The 22,514-nt window shown below is 42.8% G+C and overlaps 3 protein-coding genes across 4 annotated transcripts in view; 1 reads left to right on the forward strand and 2 right to left on the reverse strand.

Annotated features, from left to right (window-relative positions):
* Positions 1-1,535: 1,535 nt before the first annotated feature.
* Positions 1,536-9,135, reverse strand: igbp1 (immunoglobulin (CD79A) binding protein 1). The gene is made up of 3 exons (XM_020647756.3): positions 8,637-9,135; positions 4,221-4,553; positions 1,536-2,051 (listed from the first exon to the last, which is right to left on the reverse strand). Exons 1-3 carry the CDS (start codon positions 9,096-9,098, stop codon positions 1,779-1,781), a joined length of 1,068 nt encoding a protein of 355 aa, XP_020503412.1. The 5' UTR covers positions 9,099-9,135; the 3' UTR covers positions 1,536-1,778.
* Positions 9,136-11,704: 2,569 nt separating this feature from the next.
* On the reverse strand, positions 11,705-17,574 carry LOC109994436 (magnesium transporter protein 1). Its single transcript, XM_020647757.3, has 10 exons — positions 17,423-17,574; positions 16,576-16,745; positions 16,376-16,493; positions 15,989-16,129; positions 15,764-15,904; positions 15,505-15,594; positions 14,979-15,042; positions 14,485-14,559; positions 14,059-14,149; positions 11,705-13,954 (listed from the first exon to the last, which is right to left on the reverse strand). Exons 1-10 carry the CDS (start codon positions 17,501-17,503, stop codon positions 13,939-13,941), a joined length of 987 nt encoding a protein of 328 aa, XP_020503413.1. The 5' UTR covers positions 17,504-17,574; the 3' UTR covers positions 11,705-13,938.
* Positions 17,575-18,848: 1,274 nt separating this feature from the next.
* fbxo38 (F-box protein 38) overlaps positions 18,849-22,514 on the forward strand; it is a 20,986-nt gene continuing 17,320 nt past the window's right edge. The window contains exons 1-2 of one of the 2 annotated variants that reach the window (XM_020647776.3): positions 18,849-18,993; positions 21,735-21,870. In XM_020647776.3, coding sequence (XP_020503432.1) covers positions 21,737-21,870 — 134 coding nt within the window. In that variant the 5' untranslated portion in view covers positions 18,849-18,993; positions 21,735-21,736. Of the gene's footprint in view, positions 18,994-21,731; positions 21,871-22,514 lie in introns of both variants that reach the window. The other variant, XM_020647777.3, reaches the window with a different exon arrangement.

Here is a 22,514-nt window from a genome sequence, read left to right on the forward strand (position 1 = left end):
AGGGGGAGACGCGGGATGCTTTCCAAAAAACGACTTAAAATAAAATATAAAAATTGTATAGGCCTATTTTACCCAGTACGGTAAAAGAAATAGGGTAGTACACAAAGGTAGTTAAAGAAATGTTTTCAAATGAATCCAATTCATTAAGTTAAAAGAAATTAAATTGATTTGTAAAAACGCATAAAATGTAAATTTGAGGGGCGCTTGTAGTGTTTGAATCTGCCCTGTGGCCCCCTTTCCCACATGTCATTCCCCAATCTCCGTTTTCTGACTCTATCCACTGTCCTAGCTCTACAATAAATCCCAAAAATAAACCTTTAAATATGTCAGTGTACATTTACACATCAAGATGAACACGTGTATCTGGTTATTAAGTCTTGTATGTCCACTCAGCCAAAAGTCTATACATAGACATTACTTGTATTTTGTTTCTAGCTTTTCTTGCAATAAATTACTATGTAATATAAGATGAATTTATGTTTTTAGGCTGTTGTATTCATTTGTGTTACCAGTGTTTCTAAGCCTATTAAGCCTTGTTTCCACCAAGTCGTCTGGTTCAGTTTGATTCGGTACTTAACAAATTGTTTGGCATGTCTACTGTCAAAAGTTGGGAATGGTACCAAAATAGTTGGGGTGCCAAGCGTACTGATCCAACCCTAACACTGGAGTCAGACACACTGCAGTCCGTTGATTGGTCGAGAAAACCCCTTTCCATGTGACATTGGTAATAAAGGTCAAACACAAAACATGCCATGTTTAAATATCCTGTGGATTTGGAGACCGTTGTCAGCGCGTGGCTCCGCCCCCTGGACGACTTTGGAGATGCAGACCTTCCTAGGAGTCACCGGTCTTTGTTCAGTGTCAGGTTTTTCGTGGTCTACACTTTATCGCACTGCTATGATGTAGTGAAATGTAAGGGTACAGCTGGCTGTGGTAACCAAAGAAAAATGAGGGTTTACCCCTTACCGAACTGGACCACTGGTGGAAACAGAGCTTTAGTGTGGACGCGAGTGTGTGCTCAATAAATACCTCAACCACCTCCAGGGACAGCAGGGGTCCCCAGTCTCTGGCAACATTAGTTTGTGTCAAGAGCTAAAAAAGTTTGAGATGCCCTGACATCAAGGACCATCATTTGGCAGTGAATTGCTTTGGCTACTCTCCTATCGAGATAAACCTCAAATTAGCAGATCATTTTATTGTTTTTCTGTAAAAAGACTATTAGGTCTCTGATTGTCCCGGACACTTGCATCATTTCCATCCCACACTCAAACTCTGCTGTGCTGACTTTGTTCTGGCCGAGCTCCCTCTCTGTCCTGAAGAAGGACGATCTTGATCAAATGAAATCCTCCTTCCAGCTTGACACGAAGATGTCCTGTCCACTATCAGGCTCTTCATCTTCAAGCTGCTCGCCGTGCTCTACTTTGTAAAAATACCCAGAGAAATAAAAAAAGAGATGATAACTGTTTGATAAATATGCCGTCAGATTGGCCTGATGAGATGAATGATTCATCTTTATCTGATCGACTTTAACGCAGTGAAATTTAAACAACAAACTGCAGATTTTATTGACATTCATTCAGAAACAGCACAGAGGACAGGAAATGACAACGTGTTACATCAGTAAATCAGCTGAATGGGAAGCCGATCAATAAGTCAACAGGGGTGTTGGCAACGCTGTGTTTGGCAGCCTTCTCATACCGACAGTTTCGAGGTCAAACTGAAGAGGGTCCAGGTCCTGGACTTCTCAATCTAAACAGATCCAGCTGCTCATGGATCAGTCACCCCATGTTGTGACGGTTTCCATAACCTCTTTGGTGATTGTCTTTCCAGTCATCCCAGTTTCTGGCCTTCATCAGAGACTCCTCATCATCATTTTCAGCCTTTTTCTCTTTTTCTTCTTCTTCTCTTTCCTTTGCATCAGAGTCCTCGTCCTCAGCGACCCTCCTCGGTAAACCCTGGTCAGGCAGAGCTCCGCGTTTCTTGTGCTGATCGTACCAATCATCTACTGTCATGGTGGGAAGGCTGGGATACCCTGCCCCGAACACATGAGCCTGGAGGTGAGAAACACACATATTTTGAAAACTAGAGTTATCAGTCACAGTCCTGTGTATGTATAGTTAGACTGTGTGTGTGTGTGTAGTCAGACTGTGTGTGTAGTCAGACTGTGTGTGTGTGTGTGTAGTCAGACTGTGTGTGTGTGTGTGTGTAGTCAGACTGTATGTGTGTAGTCAGACTGTGTGTGTGTAGTCAGACTGTGTGTGTGTGTGTGTAGTCAGACTGTATGTGTGTGTGTGTGTGTAGTCAGACTGTATGTGTGTGTGTGTAGTCAGACTGTATGTGTGTGTGTGTGTGTAGTCAGACTGTATGTATGTGTGTGTAGTCAGACTGTGTGTGTATGTGTGTAGTCAGACTGTATGTGTGTGTGTGTGTGTAGTCAGACTGTGTGTGTGTGTGTGTGTAGTCAGACTGTATGTGTGTGTGTAGTCAGACTGTATGTGTGTGTGTAGTCAGACTGTGTGTGTGTGTAGTCAGACTGTATGTGTGTAGTCAGACTGTATGTGTGTGTGTGTAGTCAGACTGTATGTGTGTGTGTGTAGTCAGACTGTGTGTGTGTGTGTGTAGTCAGACTGTACGTGTGTGTGTGTGTGTGTAGTCAGACTGTATGTGTGTGTGTGTAGTCAGACTGTATGTGTGTGTGTAGTCAGACTGTGTGTGTGTAGTCAGACTGTGTGTGTGTAGTCAGACTGTGTGTGTGTAGTCAGACTGTATGCGTGTGTGTGTAGTCAGACTGTGTGTGTGTGTGTGTAGTCAGACTGTGTGTGTGTGTGTGTGTGTAGTCAGACTGTATGTGTGTGTGTGTAGTCAGACTGTATGTGTGTGTGTGTAGTCAGACTGTATGTGTGTGTGTGTAGTCAGACTGTATGTGTGTGTGTAGTCAGACTGTATGTGTGTGTGTGTAGTCAGACTGTATGTATGTGTGTGTAGTCAGACTGTGTGTGTGTGTGTGTAGTCAGACTGTATGTGTGTAGTCAGACTGAATGTGTGTGTGTGTAGTCAGACTGTATGTGTGTGTGTAGTCAGACTGTATGTGTGTGTGTGTAGTCAGACTGTATATGTGTGTGTGTGTGTGTGTGTGTAGTCAGACTGTGTGTGTGTGTGTGTAGTCAGACTGTATGTGTGTGTGTGTAGTCAGACTGTATGCATGTGTGTGTAGTCAGACTGTGTGTGTGTGTGTAGTCAGACTGTGTGTGTGTAGTCAGAGTGTATGTGTGTGTAGTCAGACTGTGCGTGTCTGTGTGTAGTCAGACTGTATGTGTGTGTGTGTGTGTAGTCAGACTGTATGTGTGTGTGTGTAGTCAGACTGTGTGTGTCTGTGTGTAGTCAGACTGTATGTGTGTGTGTGTGTAGTCAGACTGTGTGTGTGTGTGTAGTCAGACTGTGTGTGTGTGTGTGTGTGTAGTCAGACTGTGTGTGTGTGTGTGTGTGTGTGTAGTCAGACTGTATGTGTGTGTGTGTGTGTGTGTGTGTGTGTGTAGCCAGACTGTGTGTGTGTGTGTGTAGTCAGACTGTATGTGTGTGTGTGTGTGTAGTCAGACTGTGTGTGTGTGTGTGTAGTCAGACTGTGTGAGTGTGTGTGTGTGTGTGTGTGTGTGTGTAGTCAGACTGTATGTGTGTGTGTGTGTGTAGTCAGACTGTATGTGTGTGTGTGTGTGTGTGTGTGTGTAGTCAGACTGTGTGTGTGTGTGTGTGTGTGTGTAGTCAGACTGTGTGTGTGTGTAGTCAGACTGTGTGTGTGTGTGTGTGTGTAGTCAGACTGTATGTGTGTGTGTGTAGCCAGACTGTGTGTGTGTGTAGTCAGACTGTGTGTGTGTGTAGTCAGACTATATGTGTGTGTGTGTGTGTGTGTGTGTGTGTGTGTGTGTGTGTGTGTGTGTGTGTGTGTGTGTAGTCAGACTGTGTGTGTGTGTGTGTGTGTGTGTGTAGTCAGACTGTGTGTGTGTTTCTCTACACGTTGGGTCTCACAATAACACAAAGTGAATTCACAGACTGGAAAAATCACATAAAGCTGTTGAATCATTCTGAATGTACGAAGACATAACGATGGAGGATTCTCGTTTCGGCCCTGTTTTAGAATCACACAATGAAAAGTGTCCAAACGAGTTTATAGAATCATTCCCCTCCCCCTCTCAGACACACAGTGTGCCCCCCCCCCGTCTCACCTGCACAGCGTCCTTGGTGAGGATGAAGGGTTTCATGGGCGGTCTGGGGGGCTGGTTTGTGGGTCTGGTGGAGTTCTGCTTTAGTCCGTCTATGTTCTTCAGGATCTCCTCCTCCTGCCCGATGCTCTCGATCTCCTCCAGACTCACGGTGATCCACCTCCTCACGTTCAGCAGGTAAAACTCTCTGCTCATCTCGTCGTCCGCCTGCCCGCTCTCCACCGCGCTGCGGACGTCCGACAGTCGAGCCTCCAGCTCCTTCTTCTGACGGTAACGCTCAATCTTAGCCTGCCGCTGTGTTGCCATGGCGACCAGGTCAGCTGAGCCGGGGGTGGGCTGGAAGAGGAAAAATCACATCAATCTGTTTGTTTCTTCTGCACTCATTCACAGGTTCATTCAGACACTTTCTCATGTCATCACTCTTTAATTATGACCTCTGAATCCCTCAGTTTCAGAGTAAATACTGTAAAACTTCAAATACAAGCCCATCCCAATTTGAGGTCCTTTTACTAGCTTGGTGTTGCTGAACATTTCAACAAATAAAGGCAGTCTCAATTTATTTTTAAACATGATCTCCCAGCCAGGTGGTGAGGAGACAGTGAGTAGAGCACGTTTTCACATGGCTAGTTGTTTTTTTAGTGGTTTCAGTTTAAGTGGTTTTATGTTGGGTAACATCTGTGAAAGTTCTGAAACTTTGGCTTCAGAAGTCTTGCACTTACTGACACAAGCTTATCCAGTGTGAAACATGCATTACAGTGGAGCCTTTCAATGAGGTGACTCCTGCAGTGGAAAAGAGAACTGTGTTCCTGACTTTGTTGCTCTTTTCCAAACATTTAGATTTTGAGAATCTCATCATTACTACTAAAGGTGGCACCCAACTTTGAAGAGAGACAATGTAAACATATCTTGGTATTTGGATTGATGAGAAAGTAACATTTAAAAGTCATGGATTAAATGTTTTTTTTTCCAGTGTTAGATTACATTGACAGTTTGAGCGGGTATGCTTCTGCTGAAACCCCTCGATGCAATTAGGTCCATCACAGGGGATGTTTAACACTCTTCACTGCATCCTAGACTCAAAGGTTGGATGGTCCTCTCTCTGAGAGTGTTGTAGTCAAGACCAATGGAACAGACAATTTTAATATGACTTACAAACAGTCTGCATTTGGCAATCATCATGTTAGCACTCATACAAAGTGAAAAACAAAACAAAAACAAACAAATAACACCAAAAATCATCACAATGTGTACAACCTATCCCACCAGTTTTATTTTACATAATTGTGTTACTACACTGTCCCCATGTTTTGCTCATTTACTTATTTTGTCCCTCTTTCTAATTCATTCATTTTATTTACTGACCCTTTTCCTTTTGTTTTGTTTGTTTTTGTCTAAATCTGCTTGCAAAACTGTATCGTACCACAGTTCCCCTCAAAAAATAAAACAAAAGACCAACGGAGACCAAGACAGACCCGAGACCGGAGAACTCCGAGACAAGACCAATACCATAAAAATCACTGAAAAATCCTCATCATCACTCACTGAGACCGTGACACCAGGAAGGTTGCGTCCGTAACCGAGGGATAAGAATCAAACTACAAATGAATTGAAGTTACTTGCTCTTATAGAAAGAGGTGTTTTCCCTCTAATCACAGTGATGACGGGGAAAAATAACCTGTTGAGATGAGACACTGAGAACTTCAAAAGTGGTCTCGAGAGCGGTCTTGGTCTTTTCAAGAACTACAACACTACTCTCAGAGACATGATCTACATACTTAACTGTTCATTTTACGGGATGCACCGGTTCAACATCTGTATCTGCCGATATCGACCCTGCTCACAGACATCGGCAAATAATGTGGCATGAACCGATGTCTGTAGACGATGTTCATCGGTTGTACCAAATCAATTTCATGCCGACATCCAGAACACTTGACTACTGATTCAGAGGAGAGGTTCTTTTATTGGGCAGACGATGACGTCGTCTGTTCAATAAACTGACTTGTTTTCACTGTCAAACATGAGAGAAAATGTTGCATTGTGGGAGTCTGACACCAAAAGAAGTCATGAAACAAACATCGGAATCAGCTAAATTGTTATTTTAAACATCTGTATTGATTTTCCCAAACGGTGCCTCTCTAGTTAATTTATAAAGCACCTATTAGTCTGGTCTTCTGGGGCACATTACACCTGGTCTCATGAGGGGCATACGCAGCAGGGCGCAGTTGTAAAAAAAAATGTAATATGGATCAAAGTGATCCACTCCACAGTTATCCCCATCCCCAAGAAAAGCCCCAATGACCTCAGGCCTGTGGCCCTCTCGTCTCTGGTGATGAAGGCCATGGAGAGGATCATAAAACAACACAACATCAGAGAAACCGACTCCCAGATGGACCCGCTACAATTTGCTTATCGTGCAGGCAGAGGTGTCGATGATGCAAAAACATTCATAATAGACACTGTTCAAAAACACCTGGAGCAACCCAACACCTCAGCCAGACTCCTGTTTGCAGACTTCTCCTCTGCATTCAACACCCTGCAGCCTCACATCCTGGCTGACAAACTTTCAGCTTGCTTCCATCTGAACGACCAGCTTATCCTGTGGATATTGGACTTTCTGACCAACAGATCACAGAGAGTTCTGGTCAACAACACCTTCTCCAACCTCCAACACACCTCAACTGGCTCAACTGCGTGCTCTCACCTCTGCTCTTCATCCTCTACACCGATGACTGCAGAACCACACAGCCAAACTGTCACCTGGTGAAGTACGCGGACGACACAGTTCTCCTGTCTCTGCTGTCAGGCCCCTCTCAGCACCATGGACCAGTTCTTCAGGAGTTTGTGGAGTGGTGTGACAGCTCCTGCCTCGAACTGAACGTGAGCAAGACCAAAGAAGGTGACCTTCTCCAACAAGCAGAGGGAACTGGCTGCATCAGCAATCACCACAATCCATGGGAATCCTGTTGAACTAGTAGAGGAGTATAAGTACCTGGGTACCATCTTCGACAGCCTGTTGAAATTCTCCTCCAACACCGAGGAGATTCTCAGGAAATGTCAGCAGCGAAAATACCTCCTAAGGAAGCTCAATTCCTTTGGAGTCAGTAAGAACATTCTTCTGACCTTCTACTACTCCTTCATTGAGAAGTTTACATCTGTTTACATCTGTTAGTCCGATCACTGTCCACTTATATCTACTCCTTTATATTTAGTATTTTAAGTTAAGTTTAAGCTTTAAGTTGTATTTAAATTGACACTTTATATTTAGGTTTAGGTTTCGTACCTGCACTGTTGTTAATTTACTGCTCTGTGTGCCTTTGAATTGCCCCCCGGGGACAAACAAAGTTTTTTAAATTGAACTGAATTGTTTACCTGCCCAGGTACAACAGATATAGATTAGCTATTAGCTAAATCTGATGAATTTACATTTATTGTGCACTGCCCCTGTAAAAATAAATAACAAAGAAATAATACAAATACATTAAATGTCTCATTGGGATTAAAAAAAAGTCAAAGAAAATACTTTTGTTGTCAGCAGATGAGACTGACTTCTCTTCAACAGAGGGAAACAAAGCTTCATATCCTCCTCTTAGAAGAGAGGCTGAAAGATGCAGTATCACAGTTTCTGAGGATGAAATGTTAAATTATTGTTTTTGCAGCTAGTTTTTCTAATAAATTGAAAATATTTGATGTTTAATTATTTGATTTAGAATGGATATTGTTTTGGTCTGTGTTGCTTTACTATACAAGCATTGAATAAAAAATTGATTCAATATGTGTCATGTGTTCTACATGTCTCTACCTCCACCGTGAATCCACCTTGAATCCACCTTGAATCCACCCTTCCAGTGGGATCAGGATAATCCTGATTTTAACACTAAACCTATCCTAATCTAAACCTTAGAGTTTTGAAATACCCAAAATCAACATTTGATCTGGATTCTGGACAGGAATGGATTACCAAATCCGTATCACGATTTTGAAGGATCAGGATCCCATCTCTGCTTTTGAAACACCCAAGTTTGAGATTTTATCCTATCCAGATCATTCTGATCCAGATTCAACTTTTTGAAGAACTGGGCCCAGGTGCCTCGAGGTCAACCTGAGCTGAGAAGATGTGCCTTTGTCTTCTTTGCACCGTGCTCTTGGAAATCACTACAATGCACAGGTTTCTGATGGTCATTTAAAATCTGTAATTATTAACCTCTGACTGCACCGGTTTGAATTGATTTTAATGTTAACATCATTTATTAAGTGATAAAATCTCTCCACTTCAGCTGCTCCACAGATGGAGGTCTTTGCTCTCAGAGAAGAACCTTAGAAGTCCAGATTATAATTCAGTGGACTCCAGAATCCAAAGAAAGTACTGGAGCACATGAACCACTTCTCATGAGGATCTAAATCTAATCCCATGTGTACCTTTGCAGCAGGGAGGTCGCTGTGTGACTCTTCACCTGGACTCTCCCTCCTCTTCGGCAGCTCGAACCTGGTCACGTGGTACTCTTTGCATCTCATCAGGAAGTCCATGAAATGGTCCCGGGCGGTCTGAACCGTAGTAAGCCTCTGGTCTCTGCTAGTCTGCTTCAGGGTCAGGGCTCCGAGCAGGGCGGGCAGCAGCAGGTACTTCAGGTCTGCGGTGGAAACCTCCTCCAGGTCTTCGTTCCGACTGAACAAGTCCAGCTGAGCCACCATCCGGGCCGCCTCCTGAAGGAGGCCCAGCCCGCGGCGGACCCGGAGCTGGACCGCGTTGGACCCGAGGGGCTCGTTAGTGCTGTCCACCTCCTCGTAGATCTTCCAGCCCCCATCCAACAGCTCGCTCAGTTTGGGCGCATCAGACCCTGACGCATCCCGAACTTCACCACTGGGCTCACAAGACGCCATCTTTTCTTCACTTCCGGGTTCTGTCTTCTTCGTTTGTGTTTTGTTTTTTACCATGTTGATGTTTCAAGTGTTTTCGCCCCCTCTGGTCAGACAAAGAAACGACATCTGAAGGACCAAAGGCATAATATTACTTTTTCATTTACGGTTTTCACATTTTTAAGTAATTTATTGATAAATATGATTCTTTTATTGAAATTCTATGGCAATAAAATAAAACAAATACAAAATAAATCAGTTACTGAAAATCTGCAACACCCCTGTCCAGGAAAGAAATAAGAAAAAATAAAGAAACTCTCTGTGCTTGACCAACTAGTTGAAAACAGCTTTTATTGAGTCCAGGTTCCCCCTAAGGTATGAGGTGCTGCAGGGCATGCTGGGAATTAGTGTTTTGACATGGCCTTTTCGTTCAGGGCTACATGCCTGACCAACACATGGCTGATCCCAACGCAAGAAGCCGTTGGTTGTTGTTTTTTAGATCCGTGTAGCATTAATGAAAGAGATGATTCTTCTTCGGGTGTTCAGCTCTTTTCTCTCTCTCTCTCTCTGTCAGTTTCTTCAGGGCTAAACAGAGGCTAAACACAGCGGCAGACATATTCCTGGAGGTGGTCCTAAAGAGAGATTTCCCAGAATTCATCACCTCCTACTTGAATCAGGACCACACCTTTCTCAGCTCCCAGGACTTCAGACAGGTGGAGGCTCTGGAGGCAGACATTCCCCGACACAAACTGTGAAGAGTCTCAGATGGAAGATCTCCACATGTTCTTACAGAGAGTGTATTACTGCCACCACAATAAAAGAAATATTAATGTTTACGTTTGCTTTTTTTAATGTGAACATTTTACTTTTTTCACATCGGCAGACCCCGTCTTTGCTCCCTGTTTGCTGTGTCTTTCCACAACATAAATAGGTTTAAATGTTTTATGATTGCATCTGGAGAGAAGATGAGCATCTGTTAAACAATCTGCATTTCATTATATAGTGTGAACAGAAAATATTGTTTTTCAGGTGAGCCCAAACGTTTTCCTTACTACCAGACCTACAGCATGCACAACTATCTATTCAGTTAGGACTGCTCTTAGACATCAATACTCTAAAAGAAAGAGCTTAAAAGTATTAATGACAGAGAGTACATTAACATTGTGCACAAGGGACAACCCGGCGCTGAAGCGACCAAACGCAGAGCTAGAAGCATCATATTTTGGCCAGCAATGTAAAAAAACATGACTGACGAGTTGCTTTCATGTGCAGTGTGCAACAGCACCAGATCTCATCAGCAGAAGGAGCCTCTGAAGCTTCACCCAGTTCCAAACCTCCCATGGTCCACACGGTGGCAACTGACATTTTCGATTGGCATGGTAAACATTACCAATTGCTGGTCGACTCTTATTCAGGTTGGTTTGAAATCGAGTCACGACCTTCTCCGTGACATGACGTCATTAACTGTGATCACAAAATGAAAAAGACACTTTGCAGTGCATGGCACACCTCACACCCTGCTCTCTGACAATGCTAGACAGTACACGAGTCAGCAGTTGAAGGAGACTGCAAAACAATGGGATTTTGAACATCTCACAAGCAGCCCCGAGTACCCTCAATCAAACGGACCCGCAGAGAGCGCTGTCCGCAGTGCCAAGCGACTGATGGAGCGATCTTACAGAGACGGTTCTGATGTGTTTCTTAACCTTCTAAACGTCAGAAACATCTCCCGTGATCCTACACTTGGATCCCCAGCTGAACGCCTGATGTCACGTCCGACACGTGCAGCTATTCCTGTGCGCACCAAACTGTTACAGCCTACCCCCAAAAATAAATAAGCAGCAAATAAATGCCCAGCTTCTCAACAAAAGGCTCACTCTAAAGCGCCACTACGACACTTCAAGGCGCCCTCACAGACCTTTGCCAGAAGGACAAGTTGTCAGAATGCAGACTCCCAAAGGCTACAGTCAACTTGGGATCGTGAAAATGGTGAGCAAGGAACCACGTTCCTACATCATCCAGTCTAACGGAACTACATACAGGAGAAATCGTCCTATCCTTCCTGTTGGAATCCAGCTACATCACTTTGAGCATATCTCTCTTAAAAGTTGAAATATTTAAAAAATTTAAAGGTCACATATTCTCCTCCTTTTGAACTAGTTTAAATAAGTCTCAGAGCTCCTCAAAACATGTCTGTGAAGTTTCTTGTTCTGAATCCACTCTGATCCTGTATTTGATCATGTCTATAAACCCCTCTATTTCAGCCCTGCTCAGAACAGGCTGTTTCTGTGTCTGTACCTTTAAATATGTAAATGAGCTGGGTTTGACCATGCACCCTCTCTGGGTGTCTCGGTCTTTCTCGCTCCATGTCCTATTGTTTACAGTGAGAAGGCAGACTCAGAGGGCAGAACAAACACCTAGCTGTGGGAGTGTCAGCCCTTTGTGATGTCATGAAGGGAGGGACGGAAAGGATGGACTTTTCTCATCATTGAGGGGTTTGTAGACACACTAGAGACACATAATAGTGTTATAGAAACATGGTGAAGTGTAGTTTACATAATATGTGACCTTTAAAGGATATCTTTGTTTTATTTAGTTTTTCTAAAGAAACTGGAATAAAATCAGTAAAATTAGTTTAAGGCACTTTATTTATCAGAAATAAATCTCACGCAGAGAATACAAACTGATACAAAACATTTAAAGCACTTTGTTTCAAACAGGAAACTCAAATCTCTTTAGTGCCGTCTCAGATGAATCTCAGCTCATAACAGAAAAATCATCAAATGTGAACATTTATTCTGTTTTTACACAACCAAAATCTCAGAGCACGGAAACAAAGACAAAACCAACCAAACACAGAATCCCAACACGGGTAAGTTACAGAAAAGATGATCTGATAATGAACACGACTTTTACATTTTAACACCTCCTTCTTTTAAATAAACTTTTGTTTATTAACGTGGACGTGACTCTGTCGTCATGATAACATGTATTCCTCCAAAATACAGCCAGATTTATGTTTGTATTGATAATATTGAAGTTTATATTTTATGTTATTTAAGTTTAATTAGCTTTATGATATTTGTTATTTTGTATCGAGGGTAATTTATAATGTTTGTAATAAAGCCTGAGAGAGAAAGGAAGTCTCTGATTTGTTGTGTCATCACTTTGCAGACAGGTAGATCAGAAGTTTACGTACCTGTAGGTAAAGGTTGTAGAGGTGCAGGTGAAACATGAACTCCTGCAGGATTATTTTTGTTACAGTGAAGTGATGAGACAACACATCAAAGTGTTTCACAGATTTATCAGACTCTATTATATACTTAAAGACACAATGAACACTGTGTTTCTGTTTGACTTTGAAGGTATAATATGCAACAATTTAAACATTATTATATCAGATATCACTAAAATATCGCTGAGTAATGACTTTTTTTTATTAAAGAGTGAAGTCAAACTCCCTCTTGGTCTTTTGTTGTTCTCAGCTCTGTGTTCACACTGACGGGATGAAGCTTCCTTCAGCTTGTTTAAGGACGCACTCACACTCGGCCCAGTTGTACCGTACCGTGCTGAAGCATTCTTGGCCCCCTTCCTCATTCACCCGCTGGCCTGCACTCAAACTGCTGCGGGACTAACCGGGCCTGAGCACGGTTACCTCTCGTACATCACGTCCAACACATGCATGTCTTTATGTAATTATAAAGCGAGGTTAGTTTACAAAACAGTTTGACTCGGGGGGGAAAAAAACAAAAAGAAGAGAAGCACGGTCGGGTCCGCTTCCGCAGATCGGAGAAAAGCACAGAGAAGATGACAGCTACTTTACTGACTGTGTGTCTTAATTTGAGTGATGTTGCAAAGATTTCTCAAAGACCTCTCCAAAGCGTTCCAGGGCCAAGGAGGTGTACCAAGCTTGAGCACAGATTGTCTAGTGTGAGTGCGACCTTAGTTTCACTCAGAGACTCAAACGTGTTTTTCTCATGAACCCCATCCTCTCGAACAGTAAGCCCAACCACCATGTGGGAGAAGAGAGATGCCCTGCCCACTCAAGGACGCTGGCTGTAAAGGCACAATGGCGGAGTTGCGTTGCAAGAGTACAAATCAACAGAATAGAAAAAGAATCAACAGAATTTCCAAACAGAAGAAAATAGATTTTGGGCTGAATTAAATCAAAGAAATAAGAACAGAATCCTGTTTGCACATCAGGATGGAGATCAGTTCTACTGACGGCTGCACCTGCTCGAACTCTGAGGGAGGGGCGGGGGGAGGAAGGGAGACGCGGTAGTGGTGTACTGACTGGTGCTTAAGCGCGACATCTACTGGATCCAAAGTCACATCTTATACCTTTCAGGTGAGAAACTGCTAATCATCAATTTGTTTAACCTCCTTCTTATTGTTATATTTATATGAATGTCTTTTAAATTCAGACCGAGCGAGGACGTCGGTTTATCTGCTCCTGAACACACCTCCATCTTTTCTGACCGAAGTCATTCAAGGTTAAAATGTTCAATTAATGTGTTAATTTATAATATCTTAAACTGGTTCACATTCAAAAAACACAAACGACAAACACACGATCATAAACCTCTTTCTGGTCCCAACACGTGTGAGCGGAGCCACACTTACGACAATTAATCACCAAAGATCTCTGAACAGTTCATCCAAATTTGGCACAACCTGATCGATGTGATAAACAGCTGATCAGTCTTTGTGAAGGCACATAGTGTGTGTGTGTGTGTGTGTGTGTGTGTGTGTGTGTGTGTGTGTGTGTTGACATGGATTATCTAACAGACGTGTTGTCGGGGAAACCCTGCCTGATGACAGGGACTTCCTGTCCTGAGGTTGAAGCTTTGAGGATGCCGTCGCTTTATGACAACAGAAAGCTGAAAGAGAGTGAGAAAGAACAAGAGAGAGACTGTGAGCCAACAGGAAACCAGGATTCATCTCAGCAATTACAGCAGGTTAAAGAGGAACCACACACACTCACCTGTACGGGTACCCATGATACTTTGCTCTGAAGATGGACAACAGCCAGCTGAAGAAGAGCATCACGAGACCTACACCTGCAACACACATGACTGACACACACACACACACACACACACACACACACACACACACACACACACACACACACACACACACACACACACACACACACACACACACACACACACACACACACACACACACACACACACACACACACACACACACACACACACACACACACACACACACACACACACACACACACACACACACACACACACACACACACACACACACACACACACACACACACAGTGAGCCCCAGTGAAAAGCCCTGCTCTCCATACTATTACTATGGCTGCATGTATGAATATGTTTATAATACGTGTGTTTGTATCATATAATGTGGGCGTGTACTTACTCTTCCTCTTGCCGATGTCGAGGTCAGAGGTAGCAGCCTCACACAGCAGTACCATCCCCATGGTAACAGCAGCATCTACACACAGGTAAAGGCTCAACAACACATGTGAGGATAAAAGTTACTTCGAACTCTGAGGGACAACAACCATGCTACAGAGAAGGAGGAAGAGGAGGAGGAGGAGGAAGAGGAACAGGGGGAGGAGGAAGGGGAGGAGGAGGACGAGGACAGGAAGAGGAGGAAGAGGAGGGGAGGAAGAGGAGGAGAAAGAGGAGAAGGAGATGAGGAGGAAGAGGAGGAGGAGAAGGAGGAGGAGAAGGAGATGAGGAGGAAGAGGAGGAGAAGGAGGAGGAGAAGGAGGGGAAGAAGAGGAGGAATAGGAGGAGGAAGAGGAAGAAGAGGAGGAGGAGGAGATGAGGAAGAGGAGGAGGGGGGGAGAGGAGGAGGAGGAGAAGGAGGGAAGGAAGAGGAGGAGGAGGTAAACTGATCAAGGATACTGAAGATGAGGACGATGTGAGTCTCAGCCACAAACTGAGCCTGACTGCTTCCATGGATGTAACTCTGAAGAACACAAAGAAACACAAAAACAATTACTGACTTGAGCTGCGTATCGTCCACAACCTCTCAGTTCAACTCAACTTCACTTCTTTGGGTCACAATTCTATTTGATATCGATTTAATAATACAGATGACAGGACAGATAACTCATCAAGGTCCCTTCTGATATTTGTTAAATAATCATCTGCATTGTTTGTAGGTTTAGAACAAACTGACTCAAAATGTATTTTACCGATGCATTATTCTTTAATAAACAAAGAAGAAAACATTAAAGCACAGTATGATCTAAAATGCACATTTGTGTCTATCCTAAATTCACAGCACACACACAGCGCCCCCAGTGGAGAGGGGCGTCATTACAACGACATAAAATCGATCTTAGGATTTCCCTGAATCGATATTGAATTGGGAAAAAAAAACGTTGTAGTATAACAAACGGCATTGTCCCGTGTGTGTGTGTTTTACCACTTGTCCGGTGCTGGGGTTCTTGTGAGCGTACGGTGGTCCTCTAATGTGATTCCACATCTGACCTGAAGTCATGATCAGCACAAAACACTAACACACAGACACACACAGACACACACAGACACACACAGAGACACACACACACACACACTATAAACATCCAGATATGCGAGTACATATTTACATGGATCTATATACACATTACCTGTATTATGTTTGTGTGTATATTGGTGTGTAAATATTTCTGTGTGTGTGTTACCAGAGCAGAGAAGGCCCACACATTCCTGTTGAACAGGAACTCCAGGTTGTGTCTGCGCAGGTAAGCAAGTCCTCCAATCACAGCGAGCAGGAGGCCGAGCAGCAGAGGGCCGGCGTAGTTTGGAGGCCGAATCACCCTGATCTGAGAGACAGGACACTCTTCATCATCACCATCATCATCATCATCATCATGTGACTGTGACACGCAACTCCAGGTGAGTCTTACCTGTACATCCGTCCTGTCAGCCACCCAGCGAGCTAGCTGCTCGGCAGCGAAGCCTCGGACCTGCAGCTCGTACGTGTCAGTGCGACGAGGTTTCCCTTTAGACGGAAAGTGGAGGAAGGTCGGAGCAGAATTCATGTTCAGCTGAAATACACACACAGACAAACACAATACACATCAAATAACACACACAGACACTATAATTACAAGATCTATTATCAACCTATCTGTCTAATGTTGCTGTTAATGTTGGATCTTTGTAAGTTATATAATAAAGAGTTCGGTGTAGACTGATGGATTCGTAGTTAAGGTGCGTGTTAACTTCATGTAGATGTACAGAAACAGTCTCTGAGAAAACAAACAGCGGCATGAGAACGGAGGTTGTCTCACCATCTGGAAGACGTCTGATCCCTCGTCGAAGTCGACAGAAGCAAAGAAGACTTTGTTGGTGAACGCAGACGAATATCTCCAGGAGTTAGCCAGCACCTGGAACTCCTCGTCCGCCTGTCTGAGATTTAAACATCAATTCAAATAAAGGTTTTTTTTTAATTTAAATATAAGCTACCTGTGTCAGTGTCACTCATCCTTACTTGCAGACTCCACACTGTCTCTGAGGCTGCAGCGCCGTGAACATGATGACCACGGAGTAGTTTCTGGGCGGAGCCTTAACGAAGCGTCTGAATTTATCTCCGTTCATCCTGATGACCGAACGCTTCGACGCCCAGTCCATCATCTGAGACATTTTCTCTGACAGCAGAGTCTTCAAAAAATACACACGATAAAACACTGTCTAAAATAGTTTTATGGCTTGTGTGTGTGTGTGTGTGTGTGTGTGTGTGTGTGTGTGTGTGTGTGTGTGTGTGTGTGTGTATACCACTATGTGTCTCAACCCCCTCTAAGGACAGCGGGGGTCCTCAGTCTCTGGCGCCCTTATTTTTGCTCTAATATACACAGAATAAATAATGTTTTATAGAATATATTTGAATTAAATGTGATATCAGGTAGTGTTTTAATCTGTCAGGTGACCCGAGGTGACAGGTGAGTGTTAGAGTTAGTAAAGTAACCTGACTGAATGTCAGTTATAGTAAACACAATGAATTGTTGATTAGTAAACACACTTCTTACATCAGAAACTAAACAGAAGATTTGATTTGTTGACAAAGTTTGTGAGAAGTGCCTCAGGTGTGTTTACCTGGATCTGTTGGCTGTAAACTGGACCACTAACACAGATATAATCATTATAATCATCATGAGGTTTATTAAACGTTAACAGGCTAACTTTTTTAATTATTCTGCTAGCTCACTTCCACTCGCTATCTGGTTCTGTTAGCTGACAGGTTGGCGGTCTGCAGTGAACTTTTAAAAAACGTCTTAAAAATGTTTTTAAATGTTATTAAAGTCCGTCGGGCTCTACGTGACGTTAATGAACGTTTTTACCTCTTTCTTCTTCTGCGCTTCAGCAGCTTCATGCTGGAAAATACAGAAGACAAACAGCGAAATCCAAACTTTTACAAACATCCTGCTAACGCTGCTAACGCCGCTGCAGAGTCCTGTCAGCCTGTGATTGGTCAGCTCGCAGCCAATCAGAGACCTTGTGTCTTCTTCGCCGATAAAAATAGAAGTTTAACCGCTCTTAGGTTCACTAGCGCCCCCGTCTGTTCCAGAGTGAGCTATTCCCTTTCACACGCTCAGGACTCAGTGGATCGTCAGTGATGTAATAATAATAATAATAATAATAATAATCCATAAATCAATCAAAACCATAATTCAGTTGCCAGTGTTTGATTTGCTTGTGATTTAATTTGTTGTTTTGTTGGCTGTCTCTGGGTCCACCTTAACTTGTTTATTATCTAACGTGTGTCTATTTCAGTAAAAGGAGTGAAATGTCGAATTGTCTAGATAATTACTTAATATGCTGCTCAAATATCTTTCAATTGGAAAGAATGATTAAAGAAAAAGTGATGATGTTAATTATGAATTTAATGAGTAAATCACACTTAGATTTGTTTGTTTCTGTAGGCTTTGTTGTTTTGATTTGTGAAAGAAAAAGTAAACAACAGGTTAGCCATCTGATTTCTGAATCAACAGTAACTTATGAGAAACTATTCCATGATGTGTGTTATTGTGTAGGAATCACACACTGAAATCAGTAAATAAATCAAATGTGAATGTTTGGAAAACAGTTGTCAATAAGGACGTGATGTTAAAAAAAATCTCCCTCCTCTTCTCTCCCAACTCTCTGATTATTCTACGACAAAAAAGATTAAAGCTTAACACTCCAGTAGGTGGTGTGTATCAACTGCCATGAAACACAAAGGAAGAAGAGGAAGAAGCAGGTCTACTGGTTATGTCGTGATTAATGGAGTTTCTGGAGTCTGTTGGGGTCCTAACCAAAAAAAATCACAGGGTGTGTGTCCAACCAGCTTTCATCTCCATTATGTTGAAAATAATCCGAGACCTAGATTGACTTTAATTGACAAACTTTAGTTTTCACAGGAATATTGCGACCAGAGGTGCTGCATGTCAAAAGTACAAGCTGCAAAATATATGCATGGTTGTCACACATTAAGACAAACAACATTTAAAGGGGACATGTTATGAAAAATCCACTTTTAGTGTTTTTGAACATTTATTTGGGTAACCTGAGTTTCTACTGATCCACAAAATGTGAAATAAACCCATCCAGTCCTTTGTTTGTGGACTGCATAAGCCTTAAGAAGAAGAAGAAGAAGAAGAAGAAGAAGAAGAAGAAGAAGAAGAAGAAGAAGAAATAGAAGAATAAGTAATCAACACTCCATACCAGTAGGTGGCGGAAATGCACCAACTCATTGTTTGCCAACCGCGATAAAACCTTACAGAAGAAGAAGCCAAGTAGGAAGAAGCAGAAGAAGAAGAATAGGAAGCAGCAGAAGAAGAAAAAGAAGTATCACTGTAGTCCTGTAGTTGTATTTGTGTCACAGAGGATGTCAGGAGAGAAACACCTGAGCGGGTCCGACAGAGAAAGTCAGGTATGTTAGCATCATGCTAAAGGCTTCACACAGGAGCAGCTTTGTTCTGTGGTTGTGTCTTTGTGAACATTGTTAGCTGCGGCTATGCTAACAGCTGAGCTAGTTGACAAAGAGCTGGCTGTAACTTTCTTACGTGATGACGTGCAACAGACAGGTGAGAACAACGAGGCTTCTCCAGGTGTGATGTTCAATGTAAACAAACTGCAACGTCACCAAACACACGCACTGTTAGCCAACACGTGGCTAAAGCTAACGTTACAGTGACATGTGTTTATTAAAGGTGTGTGTGCATTACAGGTGACCTGTTACCTGTACCTGAGTAACTTCAGTTATCTTTACAAACTGTGGTTACATACTGACATGCTGCAGTGACGTTAGAAACTGAAGTGTGTGTGTGTGTGTGTGTGTGTGTGTGTGTGTGTGTGTGTGTGTGTGTGTGTGTGTGTGTGTGTGTGTGTGTGTGTGTGTGTGTGTGTGTGTGTGTGTGTGTGTGTGTGTGTGTGTGTGTGTGTGTGTGTGTGTGTGTGTGTGTGTGTGTAAACCCCCCCCCCCTCCTTTCAAAGATCTAATGGTCTTAAAATAATCGATGCAGACTCAGCAGATGAATATCTGTGCTCATCTTTCCGAGCAGCATCTTAGTGACCGTGCAGGTCATTAGGGACTGACGTAGTGACTTCATGATCATGAAGCCTGATGTTCCTCGACACTTCTGTAGATTATCAGTGAACTAAAAGAACTGCACTGCTGCAGACTCCAGTCTGATAAAACAGACTAATGATCGGTGTCCCTGTTATGAATCGTCTGTCTCCAGACAATGCCACATTATCAAAAACTCACAGGTCACATCTCCTAATTGAGTCAGAAGTCACAACATGTGGAGGTAAAGTTTATAATGACACGATTTGACTTGAGTACTGTCACTTGAAAAGAAAGTGTAAAAGAGGCTCCTTCTGATGCACTATGTCAGCTGTTCAATGTCTTTAAAGTTGACCTATCCTAACTCACATATAGTGTTACGATGCTGGATGTCCAAACTAAACATGGGCAAAGTTTCAGATCATGAGGTAGATGTATGTGGGAGTAATCCCAGGAAGCAAACCTCATTCATAGACTCTCTTCTCCCAGCACTGGAGAGAGGCCCTCCCCTGGCAGCCCTGCAGCGTTCATGGGGAGAGGCCTTATGCTGCATTCAGGTGCTGCTCGGGTGGTCCAAGTTTCCAAGTTGGGAAGTCGTTCTTCCGAGTTCAGTGTGTTCACATCATTTCAGTTCAGAAAGTCTGAATGTTGTAACAACAGCTCAAAAAAGTGTGATGCTACGAAGAAGAAGATCAGTGAAATGTAACTGTTAAAAGTTATATTTGAACACAGAGTTGATGTGCAATACTTGAATTAATGAAATGTGTTTTAACATTGACAAAACATATTTTGCCCCCCATGTGATGACGATTTTGACGTCAAGTTGGGCATGTAATTCTTTTCCGAGTTTCCAAGTTGTTGCTCCGACTTGAGCAGGTGTTCATGAGCATTTTACAACTCGGAAACTCGTTTTTCCCATGTGTCCGACACCACATGAATGCAGCAGTAAAGACAAACGGTTTCTAACATGAGGGTTTTTCCTGACGCCCGTATCAGATCATGGATGAGGATTTTCTTTTTCTTTCCGTAAATCATGCAGAGCTACTCTGTAAGTTTCACAGAGTGACAACATGAAAGGTGAACATGAGGAGAAGACAGGATCTTTAATTCTCAGGCAGAAATAGTCTGCTTAGTCATGTGCTGAAGTCGGGGTGTCAGGCTTAAGTTGTGCAAAGGGCAAAAGTAGGTGTCTGAGTGTGTTTGTTTAATAGTATAAATTATAATCTGAATGAGCTGGATGGGCTCAGGGATTTGTCCTGGGTAGCTGACTAGATGGGGCTGATCTAGAGGGTGACGTGGGCCACAGGTGCCACCCAAAAATCATCAAATCCATGTTTTAGGCTGTTTGTTGCAGCTTTATTCAAATTTCAATGTGGGACGTTCTAAGTATTTTTTAGTCTTTTAAAACTATAATTAAAAATGATCATGAAATACTGTTTAACAGTTTATATATCAGAAACAGTGCAGAGCGGCTGATGGTGATGGCGTCGCTGACGTTACTGCTAGTACGTCCTCAGTACGAGTGTCCATAGCAACATGAGAAGCCATGAAGATGGAAAAGCAAACCTCAGTGAGTTTTCAATTGTGTGGCCAGAGAAGCTAGAACAAAATCAGTTGACTCTTTTCATTTCATGTCTACTTTCTGAACCAAAAGACTGAAGAGTATCAGTACCAAACCATAACCGTCCTGATGTGTGTGCGCGCTCAACTCTGAAGCAGTCAGACGAAGCTCCAGCTCGCTGTCAGGGACCCTCAAAGTGATTGGTGTTGATAAAGTGGTGAAACAGATTTTTTAAATTTGTTCTGGATTCAAGAGAAACATGTTTGAAAACACAGATGTTGTGTTACATATGAAGCAGCTGGACATGAACAACTGAGTGTTACTAATATGTATAGATTTGTATGTAAAGCTTAAAGGTTTTTCACACTTCTTTTTAGATGCTAAAATGTGTTTGATTATGCAAAGACAAAGTCTAATCTAATATGCACGCCTAAATATTCATTTATCGTACATTATATTGTTATCACAAAACAATGTAGTGACCCCACACTGACACACTTAATGTGTCCATCACTTCACCTATTAATCCTGTGTGTGTCAGCAGTGATGGGTCCCAGGAGGAAGGCGTCGAAGCTCCAGCCTCTAGGGGGCAGCAGTGGCGGGGAAGTGGTGCTGAGACCCAATGAGCTGAAGGACTACATCAACGAGCTGTCACATGAAGTCCTCTGTCACATCTTCAGGTACACACACTGTGCGTGCGTGCGTGCGTGCGTGCGTGCGTGCGTGCGTCAAATCAAATGTTTGATTCTGTGCCGATCTGAGATGAACACACATTTCATGACAGCGACACAAATGCAACAGTCACACAAACTCGCACACAAGCTAACGTGGACTTCAGGTGCCCATCAGCAGAGGCTAAACGGTAAATGGACTTGAGCTTGTGTATTTCTTTTGTAGTTTTCTGACTACCGGCCGGCCGTCCCGTCCATGTAAACACGCTGTAGATATGACATCACAGACAGTCATGACCCACAGAGTTATAAACTGGATTTCTGCTACATTTGTGTTGAATTGTCGCACATTCAGCCTTTAAAGTTTAGTTTAGTGTATTACATGTTTTGAAAGAAGAGTCAAACAGAAAAATAAAACACATGTGCAGGTGAGGTAGAAACCCATGGGGTTAGGGTTATGGGCTAGGTTAGGGTTATGGGGTTAGGGTTATGGGCTTATCTCAAAACCTCACCTTAAGAGATTAAACAAAGTTAAAATAAAATACAGTAAAAAAATAACAAAGTAAAAATATTTACTATCACAAATAAAATTTACCCAATTGAAAATGACATACAAACATTGAAAACATAAACAGGACATACAGTATGTAGAC

This window comes from Labrus bergylta, chromosome 9 (assembly GCF_963930695.1).
Source record: "Labrus bergylta chromosome 9, fLabBer1.1, whole genome shotgun sequence".
In the NCBI taxonomy this organism is placed as follows: domain Eukaryota; kingdom Metazoa; phylum Chordata; class Actinopteri; order Labriformes; family Labridae; genus Labrus; species Labrus bergylta.

Bases quoted from the DNA above. Each gene is read 5' to 3' on its own strand.
- igbp1 (XM_020647756.3), bottom strand. From the start codon at position 9,098: ATGGCGTCTTGTGAGCCCAGTGGTGAAGTTCGGGATGCGTCAGGGTCT. The intron at 4,554-8,636 runs GTACACATGGGA...TTCCTCTTCCAG, and splicing joins GCGACCTCCCTGCTGCAAAG to CCCACCCCCGGCTCAGCTGA. The intron at 2,052-4,220 runs GTGAGACGGGGG...TCTCACCTCCAG, and splicing joins TCACCAAGGACGCTGTGCAG to GCTCATGTGTTCGGGGCAGG.
- LOC109994436 (XM_020647757.3), bottom strand. From the start codon at position 17,503: ATGTTTGTAAAAGTTTGGATTTCGCTGTTTGTCTTCTGTATTTTCCAG. The intron at 16,494-16,575 runs GTAAGGATGAGT...TTTAAATCTCAG, and splicing joins AGACAGTGTGGAGTCTGCAA to ACAGGCGGACGAGGAGTTCC. The intron at 15,595-15,763 runs GTAACACACACA...TCTGTGTGTTAG, and splicing joins TGTGGGCCTTCTCTGCTCTG to TGTTTTGTGCTGATCATGAC.